Source organism: Hippopotamus amphibius, chromosome 12, assembly GCF_030028045.1.
Source record: "Hippopotamus amphibius kiboko isolate mHipAmp2 chromosome 12, mHipAmp2.hap2, whole genome shotgun sequence".
NCBI classification, from domain to species: Eukaryota; Metazoa; Chordata; class Mammalia; order Artiodactyla; family Hippopotamidae; genus Hippopotamus; species Hippopotamus amphibius.
In genome coordinates, this window is record NC_080197.1 from 70,403,288 (window position 1) to 70,415,270 (window position 11,983).

Consider the following 11,983-nt stretch of genomic DNA (forward strand, 5'->3'; position numbering starts at 1 on the left):
GAAATAAACCCACACACGTATGGCCAATTAGTATGTGACAAAGGAGGCAAGACGATACAATGGAGAAAAGAGTCTCTTCAGTAAGTGATGCTGGGAAAACTGGACAGCTACATGTAAAAGAGTGAAATTATAACATTTTCTAACACCATATGCAAAAATAAACTCAAATGGATTAAAGACTATAGGACTGGAAACCATAAAACTCCTAGAGGAAAACATAGGCAGAACACTCTTTGACATAAATCACAGCAGTATTTTCTTGGATCTGTCTCCTAGAGTAATGGAAATAAAAACAAAAATAAACAAATGGTACCTAATTAAACTTAAAAGCTTTTGTACAGCAAAGGAAACTATAAACAAAATGAAAAGACAACCTACAGAATGGGAGAAAATATTTGCAAATGATGTGACTGACAAGGAAGTAATTTCCAGAATATACAAATAGCTCATAGAGCGTAATATAAAAAAAGAAACAACCAATCAAAAAATGGGCAGAATACCTAAATAGACATTTCTGCAAAGAAGACATACAGATGGCCAAGAGGCACATGAAAAGATGTTCAGTATTGCTAATCATTAGAGAAATACAAATCAAAACTATAATGAGGTATCACCTCACACCAGTCAAAATGGCCATCATCAAAAAGTCTACAAATAATAAATGCTGGAGAGGGTGTGGAGAAAAGGGAACCCTCCTACACTGCTGGTGGGAATGTAAATTGGTACAGCTGCTATGGAGAAACAGTGTGGAGGTTCCTTAAATAAAAATAGAGTTACCATATGATCCTGCAGTCCCACTCCGGGGCATATATCTGGAGAAAACCATAATTTGAAAAATATATGGACCCCAATGTTCATTGTAGCACTAATTACAATAGCCAAGACATGTAAGCAACCTAAATGCCCGTCAACAGATGAATGGATAATGAAGATGTGTGTGTGAGTGGGTGTGTGCGTGTGTGTGTGTATAACTGGGTTGGCCAAAAGGTTTGGGTTTTTCCATAAGATGTTATGGAAAAACCTAAATGAACTTTTTTGCTAAGCCTGTCTGTCTGTCTGTCTATCTATCTATCATCTATAGATATAGATATAAAATCAGTACTACTCACCCATAAAAAAGAATGAAATAATGCCATTTGTGGCAACATGGGTGGACCTAGAGATTATCGTACTAAGTGAAGTCAGTCAGAGAAAGACAAATATATCACTTATATGTGGAAACTAAAAAAAAAGTGATACAAATGAAGTTATTTACAAGTCAGAAGCACACTCACAGACATAGAAAACAAACTTATGATTAAAGGGGAAAGGTGGGGGGGAGGGATAAATCTGTATGTAAATAGATAAACAATAAGGACCTACTGTATAGCACAGGGAACTATACTCAATATCTTATAATAACCTGTAAATGGAAAAGAACCTGAAAAAGAATATGTATGTGTATAACTGAATCACTTTGCTGTACACTTGCAATTAATACAACATTGTAAATTAACTATACTTCAGCTAAAAAAAATTCTGCTTTCAACTTGTCTTTCCATGTCATTGTGCTAGGTCTTTGGATTTCACCAGTTGAATGCAGTTTGATTGTGTCAGGGAAATTAGTCATTTTAATGATTATGTTAAACTTTCCTCTTTAAAAATGATCATGCCAGTATATTAGTCATTTTAATTGCTCTTTACCTCCCTAGGAGCTGATGCAACAGAATGGGATTGGTTATGTGTTGAATGCCAGCAATACCTGTCCCAAGCCTGACTTCATCCCCGAATCTCATTTCCTGCGAGTGCCTGTGAACGATAGCTTTTGTGAGAAAATTTTGCCATGGTTGGACACATCAGTAGATTTCATTGGTAAGTAGCTCAAGTGAAATTACAAGCCCTTCGGGTTACAGTGTCATGTATAGGTATATCCCTCCCTCCCTCCCCTTTTTTCATTAGAGAAAAGGAACCTGTTTCATAGATTTCAAGTCTGAAAACAATACGTGATGCTGCTTACCTCATTTAGTGGCCAAGGTGCTGTGTGCGCCGTGCCGTCCCTAAGGGACTGGCCTTGTGACATCCTAGCTAACTGCAGCACTACCAGGGTTCAGCCTCATGGGATCTGTGATTGTGTATTTGCAAGTGATTGAAAATCAGTTAAACTCTCAGGATTAAACTTTTTACCTACTTGTCAAATCCTTTTGGACTTTTGGAAACTGTGGTGGCATTCCTTAAACTGCCTTTGCCTTGCTGCTGTATTTTCCCCAGAGAAAAGTCAAATCCTGTGAAAACAAATCCCGTTACACTTAAAGTCTTTACATCACAAGATTCCTAAGCTTCAGTCCGTGTGCCAGTAATTTCAAGTAGTATTGGATCTAATGAAATTCCAACACACACACACACGCTTACTTGTGTGGTCATTCCTTGGCGTTGGCTGTGACAGGGTGTGGCCTGGACCGTACTCTGTTCTGCTCGCTGGGCCCGTCAGCCCTGGAGCCTCCCCGACTCCCAGCCTCCGGTGCTGTTGTAATGTTTTGGTGCCTCAGGGTCAGGCCTGCTGATAGGAAATCGATGACATGTATTTGAAATGTGGTTTTGGTGGAAAGTGGCTAAACCAAGAGATGCGTTCATTGCTCTTGAGCAGCATAGCAAGATGTGACTAGATGTCCATGTGAGGAGTTGTCGTTGGTTTTCTCCCAGTCACATAAGTTCGAGCACCCTCATCCGAAATCAAATACTCTGAATCGGTTACTGAAAGTTTAAAAAAAAAGAACTAGTTCCTTTCAAACAGTGAAACTATGTAAATTAAGTCCCTCAGTATATCCTTTCACCTGAGGGAGGAATTTTCTAGACAGTGCTTTTGGAACTTTGGATAATTCTGAAACAGACCTCTTTTTTTTTCCCCCAAGATTTCAGATTGCCAAGACATCGCCTCTTTAATTAGCATGTGAAACACCTGCAGATAAATGGCTTAGATAATTCACATTAAAATAATCACGAACAAAACTCCCCAGATTAATCCTTCCCACCATGCTACTTCTAGGAGATATTCAGCGTATCCTTCAATGTTTGTCTTTAAAGGACAGTTATAGTTTATGCTGACATTGCATGTCCGTGGATCCAGAGATGATGGGCTCTAATATCAGCTAGAAGTGCAATTTCAGAATCTATTTAGGAGAGAACCTGATTCTGTTAAGTCATGACAATGTCTAAGCTGTAGAAGGGTTGTAGAAAAGAGAGAATATGAATAACTTTGCCCCCAAATTACTTTCTGTTTTTCATGGGAGCTATTGGCCACTCTTAATTCATACAAAAGGACGTTCACCATGTCCCAGGTTGGTGAAATGCCCACCCAAATACCTATCGTCATTTATGATAGATCTGAAAATGTTTTTACTTCCCAGCAGTTCACTTGCTTGGCCCTATTTACTGTTAGGGCCACCATCCTTTTCCCACCCAGACAATCCAGGGCAAGACCTCCAGCCCACTGTGGCATGCAGCCCGCGTTCACTAGAGGTGCTAGTCTCCTCCAGGCCGTTTTAAGCCATGGTTAGTCATGGCAGAGAACATAATTTGAAGACGTACCCTCGTACCAGGACTTAACTTACAGGCTCATACCTTTTATTATTCAGGTTTAATTTCAATAAATGTCTGGGTTTGTTGGAAGGACTCAGTTTTCATGGGGTGTTGCCTTTACTCTTAGGGGATGTAGGCAGCAGTGAGCGCGTTTGCCGTCTGTGTTCTGAGTCACCGACCAGGGCCCCTGGCCCAGCTGGCTGCTCGCACAGGCTCCTGCCGCACCCCACCCACGGCAAACTCAGGGCTTCTCTAGGCCATACAGGGAGGTAATTAAGAGTATGGACTTTGGAGCCAAACTGTATTTGATTAGCAGTTAAGTGATTCTAGGTGAGTTATTAAAACTTCTCTGTTCCTCAGTTTCCTAATCTGGAGACTGAAGATAATGTATCTACCGAACCTGGATATTGTGCGGATTAACATAGATAATGCCTGTAAAACACCTTGCAAAGTGCCTGACTCGTAATTGGTTCTTAATAAATAGTAGCTGTTTTAAAAGTTATCTAGGTCCTGGGCTTCCTAGGTGGCGCAGTGGTTAAGAATCCGCCTGCCAATGCAGAGGTCACGGGTTCGATCCCAGCTCCAGGAAGATCCCACATGCCGCGGAGCAACTAAGCCCGTGTGCCACAAAAAAAAAAAAAAAAAGTTATCTAGGTCCTTTTCTGTTTTTCTTGGAGTTGTACTCTGTCACCTCAGTTATTACTGCCTTCTCCTTAGCCTCTTTGACTTCTCCCGCTCACTGTCTCCCTCTTACCTGTTTCATGTGTTATCCGCGTTCTCTCTTTTAACTTAGAAACGGTAAAATAGAAAACACTGAAAAATAAAATTGAAAAAAATAGATACTTTTTTTACTCCTGGATGGTTGTAGTGGCTGCCTGCTTTTTTTCAGTTTCTGGTTTTTCCCATCAGCGCCGCCTTGTTGCCCCTCTTCAGGAACCTGCAGAGGCTCCTTAGTTGCCTCGAGGCCTTAGCCCGACATTGCTGGACCCTCTAACACCTGCTCCCCACCTCTGAACCCTCCTCTCCGGTCACTTCCCACCCAGCGCACCAGCCAAGGCTTTCTGAGCGGTTGTCCAGCCACACCGTGGGACTTTCTCGAATGTTTCCCTTCTCCTCTCTGCCAGGTCTACCGGTATTACTTCCTTTGCCTTAAGAGACTCAGTTTAGCACTCGATTCTGCCAAGAAATGTGTTCTAATGAACCTGATTGCAGTATAATCACTTTTTAATTCGATTTTTAAAATACAGCATCAAAACAGTTGTAACTGTAAAGACAGTATAAGTACCATGCAGAAAATCTGAAAAACAGAGAAAAGGAAACCTATAACCGCAACATCCTAACACGTTATCATTATTGCTTTATTTCCTTCCAGGCTTTTTCAAATTTTTTTTAAATAAAGATTACCTTTTAAAAAATAGGTATTGGTCAGCCAGCCAGTATTTACTGGGTTCACACTGTGTGCTCAGTGTTAAACCCTTTGGGGGAGTATTAGAAGTAAGACCCTTCTTGGTCCTTAGAGTCTAGTTTTGAGATAATTATTAAAAATAATGAGAATACTGTCAACATTAAAAAAATATTTAAAGCCAGCCTACTTCCAACAAGAATTTGAAACAGCTTACAGTAAGAGGTTGGGATCAAAAGAAAATACACATTCACACACATACCCATTAAAATGGGATAGAAGGTCAAGAACCAAGTAATATGGGACTAGGAAAGGCACAGTACAATCTCAGTTACAGTTATCTATTGAAATCGAGTGAACACCTTAGCTTTGAGCTTCTTAGCAGCCAAGGTGAAAGAGGAAGTACTAACAGCAGTACAGGTGAAATACTCTATAATTGAAAGGAGGAAGAGAGCTGTGTAGGCCCAGGAAGTCTTGGAAATTCCGTACCTGTGTTTATATACTATTAGGTTGCATAGTGTGTCCTTATTTCATTTCAACGTTGTTTTGTATTCGTTGGTTATTGTTTTATTGTGTTTGATTTCTTTGTATAAAGGGAAGCTCCTTGATTATTCATGTACTCCCTAAAAGCCCTTTGGTGTTTTGTACGTAACAGACAATAAGTCATATACACTGGAAATTTGTCATATGTTTAACAGAGGTGGCGAGATTAAAGTAGCCTTGTATCATTCAGCGGTCAGAGCAGACTCCTCGGGTACCTTGTTAATCACAAGAACTTTAACATGAGGTTTAGTAAACTTGGTAGTTATCAATGAAAACAAGAATTTAGCTCACGGCAGCAGCGCACAGGTAAAGGGTAAGCACATACATAATCGTTCAGAAATGAGGCGATCACAGTGCTGGCTAAAGTGGTAGTGGTTTCCAGGCTGTGGGATAACTGCATCCATGCCCACAAGAAAGCTTTTAAAGCTCATCTACAGTGAGAGACGGCGGTACCGTGCAATAGAATTTCCTTGGTTCTTGGTTCTAACACTGTCCACGAGTCCTGCCATGTCATGGGGAATCAGCATGACGCAGGCAGACAGTATCTCCTGGATATCAAGGGAGAGGTCAGAGTTCCCTTGGTCCTCATTAAACTGACCTACTGAACCTGATTCATGGTACACACATGGTTTCTTCTTAAATTCAGCAAGTAAAGTTGAGTGAGCCACTTGATGACACAAAAGTCTCCCAGAGAAAAATAGGGAAATTATAGGAAGGTGGGTTCTATGAGCCGGCATTTCACAAATTGCTTGACTTGCCATCTTTTTGCATCATGATGTGGTATCACAGTGATTAAGTCTCTCCCCCTCTCTACCTCCCTGCTTTTTACAAGGTAATGTGTGTCACATATATTTAAAATGAAAAAAAAATTTTTAATTTAATCTCATACATATCGTCATAATGCTGTACACCTAAAATACGTTATATGTCAATTATATCTCAAAACTGGAAAAAATGTAATATCTCTAATTCGAAAAAAGCTGAAGTGTCAGACAATATGGGTAAACAAAATATTAGCTAAATCTTAGCATTTTGGATGTTATTTTCTTTATACTATTCTGTATTTCTGAACTTTTCTACACTAAACGAGTACAATCGTGATCACAATGTATGATTTATACTCAGGGAAAGTTATTAAAATAATAAATAATGTAAAAAATACATGGTGAAAAGTACTGAATAAGCAGCTTGGGTTAGGGACAAATTGCTTATTAACACATGTGGACCTTCACTGTTCTACATGTAAATGGTGGGGAAATCATCTTCCCCTACCTCCGTAAAAGAATATTGAGAGGAAAACTAGGTAAACAGATCGGCTTTACTTGGAGTTGCCAGATGAAAGACATCATGTGAGTAAATGAAAATAAGATTTCACTGCTGAACAAAGTTGCTATTAGTGATCCTTTTTAAATTTGGCTCATACAGAGAAAGCAAAAGCCTCCAACGGATGCGTCCTAGTGCACTGCTTGGCAGGGATCTCCCGCTCGGCCACCATTGCCATCGCCTACATCATGAAGAGGATGGACATGTCCCTGGATGAAGCTTACAGGTGAGAGGAACAGGTCCTGGGTGAGCAGCTTCTCCTTTGACCTGAATCATGAGAAGACATGGTGGGGGGGGGGGGGATCCACGTTAAAGCAGATCATGATTATTTTAGTTATATGCTTTACAGGTGACTGAATTTTTAAATGGTTTTTCAAAGATTGGAGAAAAATGCAGTTTCATAATTTAGCACTAATTCTGCCCTCCCACGTATCAAATTTATCCTCAGTTACTTTTTAAGTTTAAGGAACAGCAAATTCAGAGATCTGCATCCTGTTACTTGAGTTGGGGAAATATCATTTGTTCTCATTTACACATGAGAAAAAACACTCCAGGAGAATCGTTATTATAGAATTACTACTGTGCTTCATTCAGACTTCGTGTCTCTTTCACTGAGGAAAAAGTGCAATATATGCAAGTATAAAACCAAATAATTGTCAAACTCCACTTGTTGAGTAAAACTTCCTGCAATCTATAGTTGCCAGATTTTTAAAAAAAAATTTTATTGGAGTATAGTTGATTTACAATGTTGTGTTAATTTCTGCTGTACAGCAAAGTGACTCAGTTATACGCATATATACATTCTTTTTCATATTCTTTTCCATTATGGTTTATCACACGATATTGAATATCGTTCCCTGTGCTGTACAGTAGGACCTTGTTGTTTATCTATCCTATATATAGTAGTTTGCATCTGCTAATCCCAAACTCCCAATCATCCCCTCCCCCACCCTCATCAGCAACCACAAGTCTGTTCTGTATGTCTGCAAGTCTGTTTTGTAGATATGTTCATTTGTATCATATTTTAGATTCCACATATAAGTGATATATGGTATTTGTCTTTCTCTTTCTGACTTAACAATACTTCACTTAGTATGATAATCTCTAGGTTCATCCATGTTGCTGCAAATGGCATCATTCCATTATTTTTTATGGCTGAGTAATATTCCATTGCGTGTGTCTATATATATGTGTGTGTGTGTTTATATATATATACATATATTTATACATATGTATATATACATCTTTATCCATATTTAATGGATATTTAAGTTGTTCCTGTGTCTTGGCTATTGTGAATAGCACTGCTATGAACATAGGGGTGCATGTATCTTTTTGAATTATAATTTTGTCTGTATATGCCCAAGAGTGAGATTGCTGGATCATATGGCAACTCTATTTTTAGTGTTTTGAGGAACTTCTATACTGTTTTCCATAGTGGCTGCACCAATTTACCTTCCCACCAACAGTGTACGAGGGTTCCCTTTTCTCCACAACCTCTCCAGCATTTGTCACTTGTAGACTTTTTGATGATGGTCATTCTGACTGGTGTGAGGCGGTACCTCGTAGTTTTGATTTGCATTTTTCCAGTAATTAGCGATGATGAGCATCTCTTCATGGGCTTGTTGGCCATCTGTATGTCTTCTTTGATGAAATGTCTATTCACATCTTCTGCCCGTTTTTTCATTAGGTTGTTTGTTTTTATTAAGCTATGTGAACTATTTGTATATTTTGGAAATTAAGCTCTCGTCAGTCACATCATTTGCAAATATTTTCTCCCAGTCCGTAGGTTGTCTTTTGGTTTTGTTTATGGTTTCCTTTGCTGTGCAAAAGCTTACAAGCTTGATTAGGTCCCATGTGTTCATTTTTGCTTTTATTTCTGTTGCCTTGGGAGACTGACCTAAGGAAACATTGGTACAATTTATTTCAGAGAATGTTTTGCCTATATTCTTGTCTAGGAGTTTCATGGTATCATGTCTTACGTCTTTAAGCCATTTTGAGTTTATTTTTGTGTATGGTGCTAGGGTGTGTTCTAACCCCATTGATTTGCAAGCGGCTGTCCATAGAGTTGCCCAGATTTTGCAGTGTATAATTTTGACTGGGTTGCCCCTACCCCCTTTTCTCCAGACAGAAGGCAGCCAGTGACACCACCAAGGACTGGGGTTTCATTCAGTGACTCATGAATTGGAGTACTCTGTGTGTCTTGTTGGATAGAGGCAGTTAGTTTGCATGTGATAAAGGATCAATAAATATAGGCAGTGTAAATCAATTATACTGCAATAAAGAGCTTATTTTAAAAAAATTTAACAAAAATAAATAAAGGCACATGGAGCCTGGCCTGTTGTAACAATTGGATGTTTTTCTCAAATTGGAAAACTTGGAAAAAAGAAACGAGCTACCTGAACAGCTTCTCACTTGAGGAAGGAACTGAGGAGGCGGTCCTCTGTGTCTGCATCACTCCTCGTCCTCCAGTCCTCCACTCCTTGATTTTTCTCTTTCCTTCCTTATTCAGATATAAATTTTCACTGTAGTTTCACTCCTGCATCTTCTGAGGAGTGTCCAGGAGGGTCAGGGGCCACTAAAGAATGTATCTACTATTTCCTAAGAGGCTTTGTTCCTACAATGAAACGTAAAAGCTGTTTATTACTAGTTTTGATCCCTTGATGACTCTTCTTTAACAAGGTGGTTACAGACGTGAACCCAGGCATTTAGACCTGGTTTTGAATCCCAGCACCATCCTTTAGCAGCTGTGTGATTCGGGGCAAGTCACATAAGGACTTTGTGTACCTCTGTGATGGGGATAGTACACCCACCTGACGGAGGGTAGTTCTGAGGGCTGAATGAGATAATGCTCTCTTTAATGCATTAGCATGCTTAGCAGATGGCGACCACTGCGGAGCTAGTGATTCCATCACACTGACATGAAGAGAAGGAACTAGGAAGTGTGTGCTTTGATGCTCTGACCATCTGATACCCTCTCTTTTGGTCATTAATTTAAAATGTGAAATGTCTTGAAGTGACTTATGGGGACTTTGACATTGGGAAGCTGAAGGTGGCACATGGCTGTTAAGCTGTACTTCTGATGGGAGCGCCGGCGAGGGGGGGTGAGGGTGTCCCAGGTGGTGAGGGAAGAATCATCTCTTACCAGTTGCATTGGAAGCCTTGGGTCCTTGAAAATGAGGCTGAACCTAGAACTTTTGGGGCCTGCCCCCCCCCCCCCCCCCTTCTAGCATCTCCTGGGTCAGGCTGTAAAGCTCCCTGATGCAGACGCCATTATCTCTTCCTCTCTGAACTTTTAAACCAATCATCTTCCAAAGGTCTGGGGAGGGTCTGTCTGGTAATTCCCTATCTCAACTCTTCACTTACTATAGCTTAGTAACATTCTTAAGATAACAGGTGGCTGTCAAACTTAAACCTTTTTGGTTTTTTCCTCTGCTCATAGATTTGTGAAAGAAAAAAGACCTACAATATCTCCGAACTTCAATTTTCTGGGCCAGCTCCTGGACTACGAGAAGAGGATTAAAAGCCAGACCGGAGCGGCGGGGCCCAAGAGCAAACTGAAGCTGCTGCACCTGGACAAGCCGAGCGAGCCCGTCCCCGTGGCCGCAGAGGGCGCCCAGGGAGGCCAGCAGCCCCTCGGGCCACCCCGAGCCCGCCCCGCTCCCGCTCCCTCGGAGGCGGTGGGGCCCCGGTCTGCGCCCCCCGCCGGGGGGCCTGGCGCCCAGCCCTCGCCGCCGCCCGACGACAGCCCCCTGGTCCAGGCGCTCAACGGGCTCCACCTGCCCTCGGACAGGCTGGAGGACAGCGGCCGCCTCAAGCGCTCCTTCTCCCTGGACATCAAGTCGGTGTCGCCGCCGTCCGGCGCGGCCGCGCCCCTGCCCCTGCACGGCCTCTCCTCCCCGGAGGCGGCCCTGGAGCTCTACAAGGCCTCCTCCGCCCTGGACGGCGCCGGCAAGCCGTGCCAGTTCTCCCCGGTGCGGGAGGTGTCGGAGCAGACGCCCGAGGCCAGCCCGGACCGGGAGGAGGCCGGCCTCCCGCCGGAGCCCCAGCCTCCCAGGCCCGCCGACGGCCAGGGCGCGCGGCCCCGCCCGGGGAGGCCGCTGCTGTCGCCCCTGCACCGCAGCGGGAGCGTGGAGGACCACTGCCAGCCCCGCTTCCTCTTCGGCCTCTCCGCCAGCCAGCAGCACCTGGCCACGTCCGCCGCCGGCCTGGGCCTCGAGGGCTGGCACTCGGACATCCTGGCCCCGCAGACCTCCGCCCCCTGCTTGACCAAGAGCTGGTATTTCGCCCCGGAGCCCCCTCACTTCTACTCCGCCTCGGCCGTCTACGGGGGCCACGCCGGCCACCCCGCCTTCAGCTGCAGCCAGCTGCCCACGTGCGGCGGCGACCCGGGCCACTCCGTGCGCCGGCGGCACAAGCCCAGCGACAGGGCCGACTCCCGGCGCAGCTGGCACGAGGAGAGCCCCTTCGAGAAGCAGTTCAAACGCAGAAGCTGCCAGATGGAGTTCGGCGAGAGCATCATGTCAGATAACCGGTCGCGGGAGGAACTGGGGAAGGTGGGCAGCCAGTCGAGCTTTTCAGGCAGCATGGAAATCATCGAGGTCTCCTGAGAAGAAAGACCCTTGTGACTTCTATGGACAACTTTTTTCTTGTTCACAAAAAAATATTCCCTGTAAATCTGAAATATATATATGTATATACATATATATTTTTGGAAAATGGAGCTATGGTGTAAAAGCAAAACGTGGATCGACACCTTTCTCTTTTAACATCTGCGTTTGAGAGAGCAGCTAATATTTCTCTCAACAGACGTGGAAGGGCAGAGGCTAGCTTTTCCCCCAGACCCATGAAACAGTTCTATGCAATGGATTGCACATCCTCTTCTTCTTATTAAATCCATTTCTATTTGGTGTGAGAGGACAGACGCCCCCACCATTTTCTTGTGCTACAAAGAGATCTCCAATTCTAGTCCTGTCCGGTCCCTTCCGTAGTGCACCTTAGTGCTGAGACTGAGCCAGCCTGTGGGTCGGGCGGGGAGACCTTATTAGGAACAGAACCTAATGGTAAATCCAAGAGAAATGATCACATCCAAAGCTGATTCACAAATCCAAGCGCACCTGGCAGCCAAGCGATGCGCTCATCGTTCTGCTGACCGACCGT

General features: G+C 43.2%; 1 protein-coding gene across 1 annotated transcript in view; it reads left to right on the forward strand.

The window, feature by feature from the left end:
* Positions 1 to 11,581, forward strand: part of DUSP16 (dual specificity phosphatase 16) — a 79,594-nt gene extending 68,013 nt beyond the window's left edge. Inside the window, exons 6-8 of the mRNA XM_057701747.1 lie at positions 1,692 to 1,851; positions 6,926 to 7,049; positions 10,266 to 11,581. Coding sequence (XP_057557730.1) covers positions 1,692 to 1,851; positions 6,926 to 7,049; positions 10,266 to 11,433 — 1,452 coding nt within the window. The 3' untranslated portion in view covers positions 11,434 to 11,581. The remainder of the gene's footprint in view (positions 1 to 1,691; positions 1,852 to 6,925; positions 7,050 to 10,265) is intronic.
* Positions 11,582 to 11,983: the final 402 nt, after the last annotated feature.